Source organism: Balaenoptera physalus, assembly GCF_965194825.1.
Source record: "Balaenoptera physalus genome assembly, chromosome: 2".
Classification (NCBI taxonomy): domain Eukaryota; kingdom Metazoa; phylum Chordata; class Mammalia; order Artiodactyla; family Balaenopteridae; genus Balaenoptera; species Balaenoptera physalus.
Genome location: NC_138883.1, coordinates 173,666,816 through 173,685,457, shown reverse-complemented (window position 1 = coordinate 173,685,457; position 18,642 = coordinate 173,666,816). Strand labels below are relative to the sequence as shown.

At 36.7% G+C, this 18,642-nt stretch overlaps 1 protein-coding gene, 1 long non-coding RNA gene and 1 pseudogene across 10 annotated transcripts in view; 1 reads left to right on the top strand and 2 right to left on the bottom strand.

Moving 5' to 3' along the window:
* Window positions 1–18,642, bottom strand: part of LOC309656462 — a 1,106,578-nt gene that overhangs the window by 589,268 nt on the left and 498,668 nt on the right. The window lies entirely within an intron of this gene.
* LOC309656440 (small nuclear ribonucleoprotein Sm D1 pseudogene) overlaps window positions 1–18,642 on the bottom strand; it is a 436,073-nt pseudogene that overhangs the window by 314,302 nt on the left and 103,129 nt on the right. The window lies entirely within an intron of this gene.
* Window positions 1–18,642, top strand: part of MINDY3 (MINDY lysine 48 deubiquitinase 3) — a 90,511-nt gene that overhangs the window by 24,357 nt on the left and 47,512 nt on the right. For 7 of the 8 annotated variants that reach the window (XR_014261328.1, XM_082452882.1, XM_082452881.1 and 4 more), the window contains 4 exons: window positions 305–378; window positions 1,245–1,324; window positions 12,964–13,034; window positions 18,150–18,230. Coding sequence is in view for 7 of the 8 variants with exons in the window: in XM_082452882.1 (XP_082309008.1) it covers window positions 305–378; window positions 1,245–1,324; window positions 12,964–13,034; window positions 18,150–18,230 (306 nt within the window). In the remaining variant the exon portion in view is untranslated. The remainder of the gene's footprint in view (window positions 1–304; window positions 379–1,244; window positions 1,325–12,963; window positions 13,035–18,149; window positions 18,231–18,642) is intronic. The other variant, XM_082452883.1, reaches the window with a different exon arrangement.

Here is an 18,642-nt window from a genome sequence, read left to right as displayed (position 1 = left end):
TCCCTCCTCTTGAAGCTTAAACATTCTTTTTCTCTCTCTACCCCTTTAACCCACATACCAACATTGGATCTGTTACCTGTGTTCTTATGTAGAGCCCATGGAAGAAAATAAAAGATTCTTGACTGACTACTACTCACCATTATCATCTCAAATGCACCCCCCATTTCAGATCTGGGTAATTCTTTGGGAGAAAAGTTAATTAAGTAATTGTGTTTTATTATAGTATAAATTGATCAGTTTTTAAACTGCCATAATTTTCATTTTTAGTTTTTAAAATAAGCCAATGAATTCTTGGTTTCTTTAGGGCATTGAAAACATAAAAAATGAAATTGAAGATTCAAGTGAACCTTTGATAGATCCTGTGTATGGACATGGCAGGTAATTAACTAAAATCTATTATTTCCTCATAGGGACTTTTGTTTTTAGAGACTTGACCTAAGATAAAACACTACTGGGTCAAATAATTTTGTCTGTCAGTGCTAACAGCATAAAGTCTATGAACTTGAGCAGTCGTATGCTTTATGCAGTGTTTGCTTTAGGTATGAAGTGTTAATTTCCACTTTAGGTTTATGTGTGCATTGGATTTATTATAGGAAATATTTTGTTTTAAGATGACACTGGGATATTTTAACAAATTCTGCTTGATATTCTGTTCATGAAATTTTCTAATAGATGAAATTTACTCATTTCGACTTAGAATAAGTATACCCTTATTTGTAAATGCTTTCCTGCTTGCGTGAAAAAAAATTTTTATTTATTTTTCTCTGAGAATACCCTCCCTCTCAAGCTCTTTATAGCTATTTCTAGTAAAATTAATAACACAGTGATCGATTGTTAACTCACTCTAAAACATAAGTCCTTTTCTTTAGATCTTTCTGCCTCAGAGGTTAAAATTCACGTATCTTCCATCAAACACAAATTTTACTACATATGTATTTTTTAAGACGATTATAAATATTTAGTAAAGTGTTAGTCTAAGTATCATTTTTTTTCATCCATTTAAATACGATGTCTTGGATAAAGTTGTTAAGTTTATTATGCACATGTAGAACAATAGATACCATTGCGGTGATACAGCAAGTGACACATTTAGCAAGGTGGTTGTTCAGCAAAGTACATAAAATGAGAACTATAACAATATAATTGAATGTAAAAAGTCATTATTTTATGCCTTACCTTAGGAATCATTTGTTTTGAAAATTAGTGTATTCGTATTTTAATTACTTTTTAATTTTTATTAATAGCCAAAGTTTAATTAACCTCCTTCTAACGGGACACGCAGTTTCTAACGTATGGGACGGTGATAGAGAATGCTCAGGAATGAGTGAGTATGTTCTTCATTGTGTTTATCTTGTTTATGATTAATATTTCTCTAGAATACAGCTGACGGTTAATCAATCTGTTTAGTGGCTCTGCGTTACTTAGAGGCTAAGACAAATGCTTTGTTATAGGAGGATCCCTTACAGGTTTCAAGGTGCTGTAACGTGAAGAGCGCAGACTTTGGAGGCAGACAAACTTGGGTTCAAATCCCAAGTGTATGACTTGAGTCAAGTTACTTCTCAAGCCTTTAGTTTTCTCTAGTATAAAACTAGGATTGTAGGACTAACTTCTTTGAAAAAGTAATAAGTAGTCCTCTTAATATACGTAAAGTTAGTACATAGTTATCCAGTGGTATCTGTGAGTCTGGAACACTATTGCATTTTGCTTGAAATTGAGAATTACAAGTATTGTGATTTGAAATATTTGCTTTAAGAGGCTAGTGGTTTTTTTCCTGTATTACTTTTAATGTTCGTAATTTCCTTTAAAATGTGGGGCACATTTAAGGTTATCCGAGCATTTTAAACCACCATCGCCTCCATTTCTGGCCTTCGTCATTTCTTGCCTGTAGCTTCATGTTGTTGCCAGGGATGTTGGCATGAAACCCCTTTGGCCAGGCCATCCAGTAGGCAGGGCTGACGCACAGCCCCGAAGAGATTCCCTTTGGTTTGTTCTTCTCAGTCAGCCTGCTTTCATTTCTGCTGAATAACTGCCGTGTACCTCCTCTTGAAGTATGTGGTACAGACAGAAAGCATCATGGCTCCTATGGTTCACAGGGAAATTTATTTTTTCTTCTATAATTAGATAAAACTGTCACCAAATGACAGAAGCAAAGATTATGATTGAGAAAATAATAGTTACTGCTTTTTGCTCCCATTTAAGTGAGTGAATCTTGATTTTAAATTTGAAGTTCTCTCAAATTTTAGAAAGACACAAAGTTAATTAACAGAAACATGAAAGAATATTAAGGGAAAAAAAATCAGTAAAAATTAATGAATTTCAAAATTAAAAAGCACCTTAGCACAATCCAAACCTTCATTTTACTGTTTAAGAAATTTAAGAGCTACCCTTCCTTCCTATGTTAGATAATATATGCAAAATTATCTGAGTGATGAGGTTAGAATGAGAACCTAATTTAGGTGATTTCTGGTAAAGGTCAAAATTTAAGCAGTAAAATTCACTGACAAAAAAAGTAGCCAGGTTATCTTGCTCTATTTTTTTTTTTTTTTGGTAATTGAGCCCATCCTTGTCTTGAGCCCTCATTCTGATTGATAGCTGAAAGTATTTAATCCTGCTGGTTAAAGGCATGTCAGTCTCTCAGGTCTGCCATAGGCTCTTCTTCATGCTGTGTACTTCCTTTACAGGATATTGGTCAATTATTCCAGTTTAGTCTCTTGATGTGTACTAATTCATCCTTTTCTGTTTCTTGAAATACTAGCTTTCAAAGCTGTCGTCTTGCTGTGGATTTTTTTTTAAGTATAGTTTAAATATCAAAACTAAGCAATGACTTTGAAATAATTATCTTGGAAAAGAAAATAGGCAGGGTATATTTCTTGCATTTTCCCTTAATCGTTAGGAATGTTGACTTTAGGTTGAATCTGTTTTCAGTCACCAAACTTAAAATAAAAACCCATACATTCATTCAGCATTTATTGGATATTTTTCTGACAACATGGGAGGAGGTTGTGATATATGTAATATACAAAGAAAAATTATAATTAAAGAGTTACTAGTTTTATAAATCTTTAGGCAAGCTGCTTTACTTCTCTTGGCTAGTAGGGAGGTAATATCTTCCTCAAAGGGTTGTTAGATTGTAAAGACTAAGATTAAATTTCTAAAATGCCTCAACTGGCCCATGGGAAGAACTTGGCTTTCCCTCAAAAGAGGAAAACAAGAACATGCACACAAATGACTATAATGCGAGGTAAAATGAAGCATGTTGAAATAAAGTGTTACAGAATTCAGGGGAAGGAGAAAACCTTTGGGATAGGTGGAGAGCCATAAAGTAAGAGTTACCCTTTTAATGGGGCCACGTGGAATGAGAGAGAGGGAAAAATATAGGTTGTGTCTACAGGGACAGGGAGACAGATGAGTCTGATTAGAGCAGTGTATCTTAATCCCGACGATGCGTTATCACTTAGGGTGCCTAAGAGTAAGTCCGTGCTCAGGCCCCAGCTGAGCGTAAATAAACAAATTAGAATTCCTAGGTAGTGGGGTCTGGACATGGATCATTTTAAAATTACCCCTAGATGGTTTTAATGTGCAGCAAGTTTTGAGGAGACAAGAGCATTGGCTTCTGTGAAGGAGACAGTGGGAGGGAAGATCATAAACGTAGGGCTGGGTAAGAACCCAGAGGATCTTGATTGGAAGAAGTTTAAACATTAGCTGGCAAACATTAGGAACAGAGTCATTGAAGGCATTTAAACAGAGCAATAACGTAAGACACAAGATAAGAACACTAATCTGTCAGCTTGTAGAATGCATTGGAATGGGATGGGATGACGAGTCGAAAGCTATAGCACATAGTCAAGACAGCTGGGAGGTAACGAGATGCAATAGGCGTGGCAAAGGAAGAGAAACAGAGCCACTAGGATTTGGGTACTTTGTGCTAAGCAGTATGTCTTGGATATGTATCTTCTCAACCTCAATATATACAGGTAAGAAAACTGAGGCTCAGATAATATAGTAATTTGCCCAGTGTCCAACGGCAGGCATACACAGCTTTTGACCACAGCCAAGGCATGCGCTCAGTCCCCCATAGCACAGTCTCCTCCTGGACCACTCTTCCTCTGTGAAAGAGCCTGCAGGAAAGTAGAATTTGTAGAATTCAGCTATGAACTAGACAGATGAGGGTAAGGTACAAATAACCAATAGGTTTTCAAATAAAGTTTATGAATAAATGAACACGTGAAAGAAACATCATGGAAAGTCAGCTTTAAGTCACTGTGTATGTTTTGGTGACAGAAAACAATCCTTTTCCTCAAGTATTTCATTTTCTTTCAAGAGCAGTTACAACTGTTGACGATTGTTAAGAATGCCCATTATGCAGCAGTGACAAACAGTATTTTAACAATGCCAAGCTCTGTTCTTAGTATTTAATGACTGTCTTTTTTTTTTTTTTTTTCCATTTTCTCACTTCGTTCTTATAACTACTCTATGAAGGTCGTAGAATAAAGGAAAGTAAGGCACCAAATTAAGTACCTTGCTTCATCCATACAGTTTCGTAAACAGCAGAGCTGGGATTTCAACCACAGTAGTCTGCTTCCCTGCAACCAGCATACTTAATCATCCTGATATACAGCCTCTTAAACTATACGTAACAGAGTCTTCAGTGTGAAAATAAATATGTAGGATGATGTGGACGAAGTTTATTTTATTAAGTTTCACAGTAGCCCTGAGAGGTAGTTATTTGCCTCATTTATAGAGAGAAGCTGAGATTGAGAATTTAATCCAAAGATTTTTGTCCATGATACAGAGTTAGTGAATGAGCTGTGCTGTATCTCTCAATCAAGGTGAATGAGGGCTAGGAGTAGGCTATGAATTTAACAATTAAAAGAGCAATTTAGCTCTTTCCTTTAAAAGAGCAGTTGAGATAGAAGCCATATCATAGGGAGTCAGTATTTTAGCAGTGTAAGCAAGGAAACTTTGCTGGTGAAAGGATGGAAACAGGAGTTCATTGCCTGGTCAAAATAAGGCCAAGAGATGGTATACACAGGTATTGTTTTAAGGGATGGAAGTCACCTAAATTGTTTGTTAGGAAGGGAACTGCTTTTAATAGAAGAGATAGTAAATGGAGTCAAGAGTAACAGTGACCTTGGAAAGATGCACAGTTCTTCTCAAACGGGAAGAAAGAATGTGTTGAGGAAAGAAAAAGGCATTTTGAAATATGCAAGATTTGAATTGGGAGAACTCTTGAGAGTTTGAAGTTGCTGAGAATGAGTGGACAGAGAAAGTTAGAGGCATATAAAGGAGAGAAAGAGTTTGAATCAACTGCTTTAAGAAGGAATATAAGATGGATTATGAAAGAAGTTTTTAAATGTGCAATCAGAATTAAGAGCTGAGATGAGGTTACATAGAATTATTTAGAGTGGATCTAACCAGTAAAGCTTATAATTAGGCTTTTTCCTAGCAATAATCGTCAATCTGGCGGTGGGAAAGAAAATGGACATTACGTGTTTATCCAGGAAAGGCCAAGAAGTTTCAATGAAAGATAAATGGGCAGTTTTCTCACCTTTATTTATAAAGGATATCAATGCTTGATCTGTCATGTACGTAGTAAACATTTTTTCCCCAGTTTGTCTTTTGCCCCTAGTTTATTTTTAATGAATGTTTAGATGGTACTACCATTTTTGGCTGTTACAAACAATTCTGCAGTGAACATTTTTGTATATATCTCTCTGTTCAAATTCAAGTATTCCTGTAGGATAGATTCCTAAAAGCAGAACGTATGTTAAAAAAATTTAGGTTTCTGGGGGTTTTTTTGTTTTTTGTTTTTAACTAAATGGATTATTGAGATGTAATTCACATACCTTACACGTCTCCCATTTAAAATGTGCAAGCCACTGGTTTTAGTGTGTTCTTAAGTGTTGCACAGCCATCACCACATCAATTTTAGAACGTTCGTTTGTATTATCTCCGCAATAAGCCTTGAACCCATTAGCAGTCACTTCCCCAAAACCCTTAGCAGCCATTAATCTACTTCCTGTCTCTGTAGGTTTGCCTGTTCTGGACATTTCTGGTAACAGACTCATGTCTTTAATATCTGGTCTTCTGTACCAGCTTATTTCACTTAGCATAATGTTTTCAAGGTTCATCCATGTTTTAGCATGTACCAGCACTCAATTTTATTGAACAATATTTCATTGTATGGTTTATACCACATTTTCTTTTTTCGTTCATCAGTTGATGGACATTTGACTTGTTTCCACTTGGTTGTGATGAGTAATGTGGTTAGGAACATTTATGTACAAATGTTTGTGAGACTATGTTTTTATTTTTCTTTAGCCTCTTCCCAGGAGTGAAAATCCTGGGTCATATGATAATTCTGTGTTTACTTAACCTTTTAAGGAACACCTGTTAAACTTTGGTAGATAATGCCAAATTACCTTCTAAAATTTGCTTTACCAACTAGAGAAGTATAAACTTATGCTTCCAGCATGTAGGAGAGTTCCCTGTTTTTCTGCATACTGGCCAACTCTCAGAGCTCTCCCTCTTTAATATTTTGTCCATCAGTTTATTGACACCTGGTAGCCTATTTTGATTCACGTTTCTCTGATTCCTAGTGAGGCTGCACTTGATCATCTTTTCATATGTTTCTCAACTTTCAGTGTTTCTTCTTCTGGGAATTGTCTCTTTCTATCTTCTGGCATTTTCAGGGGAGAGGTTATTTATTTTCTTTTATTTACAATTTCTAGGGATGCTTTATAAATTCTTTGTTCTTTGTGTGTTAAATCTGTGTTGCAAATATTTTCTCTCAGCCTTTTCTGTCTTCTTTAACTTTGCCACTGGTATCTTTTATATACCAAAGCTTTTCATTTTTATGAGATTAAATCATTTGATCTCTTCTGTTATGGCTTTTGTTTTTAAAGTTTTTCCTTGTATCTGTTTTATGTTTCTCCTACCCAAGATTAAAACTAATACTCTAGTATTTTCTTCAAATGCTTTTGTAGACTTTTTTTTTTTTTAAGTGTTTAGCTCATTAATCCATCTGATTATTTATTTATGAGTGGTATGAAGTAGGGATCTACCTTTTTACTTTTTCCCAAAGAATTTCCTAATATCCTAATTCCAGTCAATTCTCCACAGATATGAAACACCTGCTTTATCAAATAACAGATTTTCCCATAGGTATGAGTCATTTTTTGGAGTCTTCTATTCCACTAATCTATTTGTGAGTTCTTCTGCCAAAACTACACCATTACATAGTTATATAATACACTTTGATATTTATTAGCACGTTCCCTAATATTGTACTTTTTCAAATTTATCATGGTCCTTTCCATACTATCTATTCCAATTAAATGCTTTTCCAGCTTTTTAATTTCTAGTTTTAAGAAATCTCTAAACATTTTGCTTGAGGTTACAGTAAATTTGTATATTATTTTAGAGAACTGACATCTTTACAATATTAGGTCTTCCCATCTAGATAGTTTTTTATATCTTTAAATGAAAGTATATATTGTTGATCATATAGTTCTTGAATTCATGTACATTATTCTACCTCAGTTGTTAAAACTAGCTTTTGCTTCTGCCATAGAGTACAAATAAAACTGCAATAGAACTAATCACTGAATTCATTCTTGCCCACGCCTCAGTCCTTCACAGTAACTAGCCTGGTATTTTAAACACTAAATCAGATCATGATATTCTCTCACTTAAAACCATTCAATAGCTGGCTTCCCCATGCACTTAAAAGAAAATCCAAACTTCTTAGCAAGGTCTTAAAATCCTTTTGTGGTCTGGCCCCTATTAACCTGCCAGATATCTTCATTTTTACTGTTGGCTGTATTTTGAGCTGAGGTTTTCTTTGATTTTATTTTCCCATAGATCAGTCTTCCCATGGCCTCCTTTCTTTCTTAAACAAATCCCTCAGCATTTGCGTACCCTCTCTTTTTTTTATGTATTGTACATTTATTGCTTTCGTATGTTTATTTGATGATTATTTTTATTTTAATGTTTTCTTCATTTTATGGGATTGAAATAGAGTCAGGTCTTATAAATCAGAAACCCACATTCTTTGTTTCTTTTTTCTTTTGATAGAAATCACTATGGCAGTCCTTCCAGGCATAGTTAATTGAAAGCTGATAGACTCATGATACATAGACAGTAAGAGAATTTAAACTCTGAAGATTAAGATCATTTTGAAATTTTCATTTTTTTTTTTTAAACTTTGGGTTTATTTATTTATTTATTTATTTATGGCTGTGTTGGGTCTTCGTTTCTGTGCGAGGGCTTTCTCTAGTTGCGGCAAGCAGGGGCCACTCTTCATCGCGGTGCACGGGCCTCTCACTGTCGCGGCCTCTCTTGTTGCGGAGCACAGGCTCTAGACGCGCAGGCTCAGTAGTTGTGGCTCACGGGCCCAGTTGCTCCGCGGCATGTGGGATCTTCCCAGACCAGGGCTCGAACCCGTGTCCCCTGCATTGGCAGGCAGATTCTCAACCACTGCACCACCAGGGAAGCCCTAAAATTCTCATATCTTTAAGTAATTAATGTGAATTGCAATTAGTGGCCAGGTGCTATACAAATTTGAAACGTATTTGGTTTATCAGAATTTATGTGAGGAAAGATCAGAAGTGCTCCTTTTCTCCAAATTCTATTAGTTGTAAAAATATATTAAGTTAGCTGGAACTAAGTTGCCAGACAAAATGCAGGACTCCCATTTAAATTTGAATTTCAAATAAACAATCATTTTTAGTGTAAGTATGTCCCATTCAGTATTTGGAATATACTTATACTGAAAAATTATATTTTGTATCTGAAATTTATATTTAACTGGACATCTTGTGTTTTTATTTGCTAGATCTGGCAACCCTGGCTAGATGCCAACTCTCTAGCAACCTGACTTCTCAGGAATACGACAGACAGCTAATAAGGGGGTTTTAAAAAGCTCCTCACTTTAAAAATAGATTTCACAAAGTTTATGGCTCAAATTGCATGTACCTTTACCTATAAGTGAGAAAACCAAGCCTTTTTCTGTATTTTATTGTTTTTTATTTGAGGTATTCTAACGTCCTTAAAGTCCTTTTTCTTTTTTTCCATATTTTTAACTATAGATTCTTTACCTTACTTACTCAAGGACCCTGCATAATCTCACCCCAGCTTAATTTTTCAGCCATCATGAACCTGTGCTTGAACAGAATCATGCTGCTTGCTTTCATTTCTTTGTTCATGCCCCTCCCTGTGCCTGAAGACCTGTATCCCTCGCATCTGTGCTTGTCCAGTCCTTCAGCTCGCACTTCATGGGCCCTCCCTTCCCCGGGGCACTTCCTGATTCCCGCAGCTGCAGGTCATCTATCCTGCCTCTGAGCACTTTGCCTTCATGGCACTTACCACATTCTACTTTGGTTTTTTTGGTGGGGGGGGGGGAGGGGTTGAATTTTTTTAACTGTAGCAAGAACATTTAACATGAGATCTATCCTGTAACGAATTTTTAAGTATGGTATTAACTATAGGTACAAGATTGTGCAGCAGATCTTTACAACTTATTCATCTTACATAACTGAAACTTTCTGTCTGTGGAATAGCAGCTCCCTGTCTCCTCCTCCTCCCAGCTCCTGGCAACCACCATTGTACTCTTGGCTTCTATGAGTTTGACTATTTTAGAAACCTCGTCTAAGTGGCATCATGCAGTATTTCTCCTCCTGTGACTGGCATATGTCACTTAGCATAAGGTCCTCGAGGTTCATACATGTGCACGTATAATAAGATTTCCTTCTTTTGTAAGCCTGAATAATATTCCATTGTATGGGTACTGCACAGTTTCTTTATCCATTTATTTGTTGCTAGACATTTAGGTTGTTTCAGTTTCTCAGCTATTGTGAACAGCGCTGCAGTGAGCATGGGAATGCAGATATCTCTTTGAGATCCTGATTTCATTCTTTTGGACTAAATACACCGAAGTGGAACTGTTGGATCATACGGTGGTTCTATTTTTAATTTTTTGAGGACCCTCCATCCTGTTTTCCGTTTTAGATCCGCACCAACAGTGTACAAGGATTCAGATTCTACTCACCCTCCCCAGCGTTTATCTTTTGTGTTCTTGAGAATGCTTAGCCTAACATTGTGGTTTCAGTTTGCACCTCTCTGACGATCAGTGATGTTCAGCATCTTTCCATATACCGTGGCCATTTTGTGTATTCTTTAGGGAAATGTCTAAGTCCTTTGCCCAGATTTTTTTGTTTTGGCGTCTTGTTTTGTTTTCTGGGTGATTTGGTCTTTTGCAGCTGAGTTGTAGGAGTTCCTTATATATTGTGGATATTAACCCCTCATCAGATACCTGGTTTGCAGAGAGGCTCTTTGCTTCTTCGTCTTCATATTCCCAGTGGTACCTTTGTATTCCTACACGGTGCTTAGCATTGTTCTTTTCCATACTTGGCACCCAGGGCATGTTTGTTAAATAAATGTAGTGAAGTTATCTGCTTTCCAAGTCAGCATCAAGTTTGAAAGGCCCAAGAAGGACCTCTGTAGACACCCTGACAGTAGTGAGAAGTGGTAGTTGGGAGTGGAGGAGAAGGGTATAAAAAAGCAAACTCAGGAATATGAAACTCTGCATTTAGGTACAGTGCCACTGACTGAACAGCAGGGTTGATAGACACTCACCAGGATTAGTCTTAAACGCTAGGCTAAGAAAACGAAGTTAGAAAATTCTGAAATGTAATGACATGATTATTAGAATTTTCTGCAAATGTAAGCGGACTTCTTTGAGACTTATTAAGTCTCTTATGACTAAATTCTGTAAGTTTTAATATGAGGATAGTATATCCTCACTATAATTACAACTTTGTACAATAATAAATATTCTTAATGATGCACTTTAGCCATCAAAAGAAGATAAAAGTTATAAGTACATGTCCTGTTCAAGGAAATAGGAGTTAACACATTTTAAAAATGCTACCATTCAAACAACATACCTAAACATGTGATTACTGACCTAATCTAAACAATTCATTATTCAAGAATTATGAACAGCTAATTTGCTATATTTAGTAGCATGATATTATTATAAATATACTAGTCTAGACATTTGTTTACAATTCTAAGGAAATAGATGATGTAGTATCAAGTTGTAACACTAGGTGGTGGTAACTGATTCTAGAAATTAAAGTGTGAAAATGTTTCTTAACATGTATTCTTTGAACTTGAAAATATTTAGTGCTGCTTACATTTCGGAAGGAAGAGGAGGAAACAATTTGAAAGGCTGTGGAGTACCATCTCTGCCTATTTGGGCTGCTCACCCTCACTTCCTCTTTTTCCTTTGAATGCTATAATTCAATGATTCTCAGATTTTTTGGTCTCATGACCTTTACACTATTAGATATAGTGAGGATCCCAAAAAGCTTTCGCTTATTTGGTTGATAAGAAAATAATAATCACTGAGTTTTTTGTTAAAAATTAAGACAGAAATTTTAAAAGATGTATTCATTTTAAAATTACTTTAAATATAAATATTTTTAATTAAACTATCTTCCCAAATAAGAAAAAAATTTAGTAAGAAGAGTGACATTGTTTTAAAATTTTGCCAGTCTCTTTAATGTCTAGTTTTATTAGCAGACAGCTGGATTCTCATATCTGTTTATAGATTCAGTCTGTTGGGAAATAACGTATCAGTTAGCCTCTGGAAAACCCCACTATACACTCACAGGAGAGTAAGAGTGAAAAAGACAATTAACGTCTTCTCATGTAAATCATTTCGGTTTCATGTAGTCTCTAAAAGGGACTTAGGCATCCCTAAGGATCGTACGCAAAATTTGGGAACTATTGCTATGTCTTCTCTGCCTGTAAGAAGTTTGTGAAAAAATACAAACTATATATATACGTGCCTTCTATTAATTTTGAATTTACAAATCTTAAAGCTTAAACAACAAGTTCTTGGTTTACACCATCTGGATGTTGTACTTCAGGATACACAGTAAAATATTTACAACAAAAGCAAATAAGTTGATATTATTACATGAATTGATAAGAAAAACATAATATCCTAATAGGAAAATGGATGATATATAACCAGATGGTAAAAAGGATGTAGAGTTATATATACATTGTGTTTACAGTGGACATAATTTTTAACCGGAAAAAAACATGCTTTTTAGAAATATGTGTGGACCCAAATTACTATTATAGTGGTTCTCTAGCTAGAAGTCCTAATGGCGCCTCAATCCTAGCTTGTCTAAAACCAAACTCATGTCCTCTCTTCACGCCACTTTAGAACCTACTTCTTCTTAATTCTTTCTCTTAGTTGATCACCATTTATCAGGTTCCCCAGGCTAGAAACCTTTAAGGAAGGTTTCAAGGAAGATACATTCCTTCCTTTCAAGGAAGATACATTGATTTATCATACTTCTTTGCCATTTCTTCTGCTTTGAATTTTCTTCTTATCCTCTTCTTGGCCTGGAAATTCCTACATATGCTACAAGATTCAACTCAGATGTTACCACTTGTGTACACCTTCCCTAACACAGTAAGCAGATGCTTTAATACTACTGTAAGATGTGTGTGTTCATATAAACAGAGAGCACAGGGGTTTTCATCTGTCTCCTTTGATAAGCTCTTAGCCTTTTTAAAGCAGTACTGTGTTCTGTTCATCTTTATTTCCCCAGTCTTAAGCATGCTGCTTGTGTTTGTTTATAGAAGAGAGGAATGGTATCAAATGTCCATCAAAAGTTAACATTGAATATAAAGTTTTATAAATATATTTAATGTGCATCTGAAGGATCACATTACCCACTACCTAATTTAATGGTATTTTATAATGAGTAGTACTGTCATGATGACTTGATGTGAACTCTTAATAAATATATGCTGGGCTTTAAAGTTTTGGGTAAAAGAAAAAGTTCTGGTGTAGAATATATATATATGTGTACATATATATTTACATTGAAGTGCTTCTCAGATTTATATGCTAATGCAATGCTAACTTTTTTGTTGCAGAACTTCTTGGTATACATGAACAAGCAGCTGTAGGATTCTTAACACTAATGGAAGCATTGAGATACTGTAAGGTAAGTTGATTTTTAAGGTACTTTGAATGGTTTTTATTCACATGTCCACTGTTGCAGAGAGCATTTTTCTCCCATGACAACATATTTTAGCTTACTACTGACAGTGTGTACTCTCAGTTCTTTTCTGACCTCCCTTCCTGAACTGACAGGCTTATCAAGGATGGAGTTAAGCTGGCTGATCATGCTGAGTCTCCTTATTTTTTGAGGCTTGTTCCTTTTTGAGGGTCGGGGGCAGAACCCAGCATGAAATAATTTATAAAAACAGATATCCATCATCGAATATAAATATAGTTTTGGGTAAACTGAGGGGAAGGAATGCCGTGTTTGTTCCTCACTAACAGTATGCTTAGCTGAAACAACTGATAATACTTTATCAGGCAAAGAAAAAGAATTTGCTAAATGCCTGAAATTCTAACTTGTCTTTTTCATCTGAAAACTGATTTCGCACTAAAAAACAAAATCCAAGCATTTCACGGCATTAAACTCTTTAACACATGTGCTAGAATTAGGAACTGCCATGAAACTCTCGTTTTTTGATATATATTTCATAGCTTTCCTGCACAAACTGAAATAACTATTGGATATTCCAAATAGTTTTAAATGGAGTTTAAATCGTTAATGATTTGCGCTTAATAAGATGTGCTGATTTTGGGGAAAGAAAGAAGTAGATCTCATATTCTTTTCCATTTTAGAATGGTGGTTCCATAGCAGTGGTTCTGGTGGTGATTATTTTTAGTAACAATAACAGTGCCTTTCTTTCTTTTTTCCTTTCTTCCTTCCTTCCCTCCCTTTCTTTTTTACCAGACAGCATTCCTCTTTCATGACAACACTTGGACAGGGGTGACACGGATATGATAATCAAATAGGTGTCATCCTGCCCTTATTCATTAGTAGTAATTGTACAGTCAAACAGTAGCAACTCATATTTTCAGTGACTTTAATTACACAAGTTAAAGCTATTCTGAGGCAGCCTAGCGACCAGAGAATCAAACTGCGTCTCCTCCTCCCCAACACACCCACAGACGTTCATATTCCTAAAAGTGTGTGTGCACATTAAAAAATGGTAACCACATAGAGACGATGGATTTGTTACTTAGCTTGATTGTGGTGATCTTTTTACGGTGTATACATATATCAAAGTATCAAGTTGTGCACCTTAAATACATACAATTTTTGTATGTCAAAGATACATCAGTGAAGCTGTTTTCTAAAAAGTGTGTGGTGTGTGATTTGCAGGCAGATAGGGTGTGAAGATGGTATATTTTGAAATCTTCACCCTGTGGCCTTAAGGCCCTGATGGTCTGGATGCTGTCTGTCCTTGCGGAGTTGCGTTGCACTCTCGCCATTGCTGGTCTCCTGTCAGTTTTTCATACACGCCAGGCCCTTTCCTGCCCGATGAGCCTTCGTACTTCCTTCATATCTGCCTGGAATACTCCAGCTCTTAAATGGACGGCTCACTCTCTCCTTCAGACTCTACTTCAGACTGTGCCTCAAAGACCCTTTCCTGGACCATTCCCTCAGTGACTCTTTTTCACATTATTTCATAAGAATAATCACTTTGCAGTGATCTTTTTTATTGATTTAGTTATCTTTTTCTAATCTTGAATTTGTTTTTCTGTTGTCCCTAATGGCATATAAACTCTTTGAAGGCAGGCACATTGTCTTTCTGGGTACATATTAGATGCTCAGTCAATATTTGTTGAATGAATGAGCAGACAATTTCACCAGAATTGTAATTTTCTAAATATGTGCATTTGCTTTTCTTTAACTGTTAGAACAGAGGAATGTCTGTTTTATCCCCAAGATCTTAGCGGGAAGTCATTAGCTGCTGTATATTCTCCTGTTACTCCAGTATTATTGCTCTAGTGCCAACCTAGTGTTACTGCTGTAGTGTTCTAGGAGTAACTATGGTGTTTTCTAGGTTTAAAGATATTTTTAATGGTGGGATACAGCACGCTGATACTCAGATAGATGAAAGGCAGAACTCTGTGACCTACAGCTCCAAACAAGAGAATGCTACCAGGCAGGGCCAAGAAGAGAATTATACCTGGGGACAAGGCAACAGCTGCAGCCCTAGGGAGCAGCTTACGTGTGGAAATTGGGATGGAGTTAGCTGGGTTGCCTGGGCTCCCTGTGACCTGGCTGGTTTGAATAGTCTGGGTGAGCTCTGGGCTTGGGAGTTGTCCCTTGTTGTCTGGGGCCTGGCTCCAGAGCGATTAGGGCCATGCAGAGTGGCCTGGGGTGGGGAGACACGTTGGGAGGTGGCTGGCGTTTGGACTTACGAGCTGTCTTTTTTAAGGGAATTGACCAGCCCCCAGTCAGGGCCTCAAAGCTGAGTTAAGACAGCATTAAAGAAACAAAACAAAAACAAAAAAACACTCTCTCTTACACTCTGGTGCTCATCTGTATATAACTGTAGATATCCTTCTGAACATATATATACGTTCACTTACCATCAAACATTTAGAGAAATGGCGTTAAGGGAATAATTGTGTTTGTAATTAGTTTTGTGAATCTGAACATCTCCCTGTTCTTTGATAGTGTAGCAAATTGGCCTTTAGAATTGAAATTAACATTTTCATATCATTTTGATCATATATGTTCATTGAGACAAATGAAACAGTCTCTCTCACGGGCTCTCTAGGTCTCTCTCTCTCTCTCTCTTTCCCTGTCCTGCCCCTGTATGCGTGCGCGCGCGAGATAAAAGGTGACTGAGTGCTTTTGGCTGTGCACCTTTTAAAAAACTCATACATAACTCATGCATAAAATTCACCATTTTAAAGGGTGTTATTGAGTGGTTTATCGTATATTCATAGGGCTGTGCCATCATGACCACTATCTAATTTCAGTATGTTTTCCTCGCTCCAAAAAGATCCTGTAAACCAGGGGTCCCCAACCCCCAGGCCGCACGGCAGGAAGTAAGCGGTGGGCGGACTAGCGAGCGAGCGAGCGAGGCTTCATCTGCGGCTCCCCGCTGCTCCCCATCGCTCGCGTTACCGCCTGAGCCACTCACCCCCATCCCCCCACCACTGCCCTGCAGCCCCGGTCCATGGAAAAACTGTCTTCCACGTAACTGCTCCCTGCTGCCAGAAAGGTTAGGGACCGCTGCTCTAAACCCTTTAGCTGTCACCTCCTCCTTCCTCCCCAGCCCCTGGCAACTTGCTGTTTCTGCAGTTTTCCCTGTTTTGGACATTTCATTTAAATGGAATCCTACAGTATGTGGCCTTTAGTGTCTGGCTTCTTTCACTTAGCATAATGTTCTCAGTGTTCATTCACGTTTTAACATGTATTAGTACTTCATTCCTTTGTATGACCAAATAATATTCTATTGTATGATATATCAGTTTATATCAGTTTCATTTTTCTATTTATCAGTTGATGGACATTTGGCTTGTTTCTGATTTTTGGCTATTATGCATAATACTGCTATGAACATTAATGTATAAGTCTTTTGTGAGCATGTTTTTATTTGTCTTGAGTGTATACCCAGGAATGAAATTACTTGGTCATATGGTAATTATGTACGTAGCTTTTGGAGGAGCTGTCAAGCTGTTCTCCAAAGTGGTTGCTCCATTTATGCTGCCTTTTATTTATTTTCCTTATTACAAACACTTCGTGAGCTCAGCACTCATTTACACTTTGATCCCACTGTTTGTAATTTTATCCTCATGTTTTACTTCTACCTTAAACTCACACACATATATATAACACACACTTTTTCGAAAAGAGAAGTTAAACAGCACCTAAACTTTTCACCACAAGAGGCAGCGTGATGTAATAGAAAGCTGCCACATGAGGAGTTATACAACCTGAGCTTTAACCCCAGCCCTGTACTAGTTAGCTGTCTGAATTGAGGCCAAGCACAGGTCCTGCGGAGTTCGCAGCTTCCTTATGTAAAGTGGAAGGCCTTGCACTGAACACCTCTAAAATCCCTTCACTCTGAACTGTGCCCAGAGCTTCTCCTGTGTCTTTGTCCTTTTGCTGCTAACACTTTTCTGTTGTCCGCAAACCATCCTTCCTCCTCTGCTGGGTCACCACTGCCCTTAGCACAGCGCTCATCCCCCCATCGCAGGTCAAAGATACTAGCTTTACGATCCCGAATACAAAAGAGTACCTGCCTCTTTCCCACTTCCCTCCTCATGATAGCAGGCAGGTCCAAAGGGTGGTTGAAAGCCGGGCACCAGAGCAGGGCTTTTGGCTGCTTAGGGGCGAATAGTTGGCCCTGACCGCTGCGGGCAGCCACTTGGAATTTTCCCGTTCTAGGGAGTGTGTGTGAGAAAAGAAAAGTCAGCAAATGTGATTGGTAAGGTTAGTTGTTTTCCAGTCAGTCTTTGTCCATCTAAGAGTGTGGATGGTTAATGTGAACATGGTCAGGTTTCACAAGTCTGTTGAATTTTAAGCTTTTTTTTCCCTCTGTCACGCACAAAAAAATGATACTCTCAAATTTTGGGTACTGTCATTTTTATATTAAATATATAACCTCGAAGGCAGGCTATAAAGTATAACTTCTTACATATTTTAAAGAGACTTAATACTGTAAAACTTTGAATTTACTTCCTACCATGAAGAATCAAATGACAGGATTCTTTTATATTCTTAAATGTTTGGGAGTGTGTGTTTTGCTTTAGAGAGATTACTGTGTTGCCCCAGGTTCTTTGAAGACAGAATGTTCTTAAGGTTTTTCCCCTTATTTATTCATATACCTACTCACTTGTTAATTTATAATTATTTTCCTGATAAAGTAATTGTTGTCAAGTTTATAGTTTTAGGGTTTGAGATACCAAGCTGAAATTCTAGAAGTGGTCATTTTATCTAGGATCTTTAGTGAAACCTGAGAATGATTCTTAGAGCTAAACTAATTCTTTTTAGCTGTGTTAAATCTGTATTATTCTTCTAGTGGAAAGGTGCAGTACAAACTTAGCCCTGACAGTCTTTATAACATGCATTTTTACACTTAGCATTTGACCATTATGGGTAAGGCATTCTGGCACAATCCATTATTCCCGTTAAATATGAATTAGACACTTCAGTTATGCTTCAAATATTCGTTGGCAGATATTTAACAGGCAGTATAAAATTTTCATTTGTTTATTTATTTTGCTACATTTGTTCTAGGTTGGTTCTTACTTGAAATCTCCAAAATTCCCTATTTGGATTGTTGGCAGTGAAACTCACCTCACCGTATTTTTTGCCAAGGTATGCTTATAGCAGGATTTTTTTTTTTTTTTTTTGTAAGTATGACATCAGGCAAACAAGTAATATAAGTCCATGTTTAGTTTGGATCTTTGTACAGACTTCAGTGTATTCCCACTGTGAAGTGGATTGTTTCAAAATCTAAAAAATTAATACTAAAGGACATACTGTTGTACTGCTTTGGTTTTGGAATCATTTCAGTAAAATCAGTCATGATTTAGTTATAATTTCTTTATCTTTTCCAACTTTAGAACTTTGGCTTTTGATTTTTTTCAGAAATCACTTGTGTTATGGTGAAAATAATAGAAATTAAATGTTTTGGGTTACTCTTTTGTAGAGAGGATAAAAATCTAACTTACGTGACATAAAATAGTTTTAGTTATAACATCTAGGAAAAAGCATTTTAAAATCTATT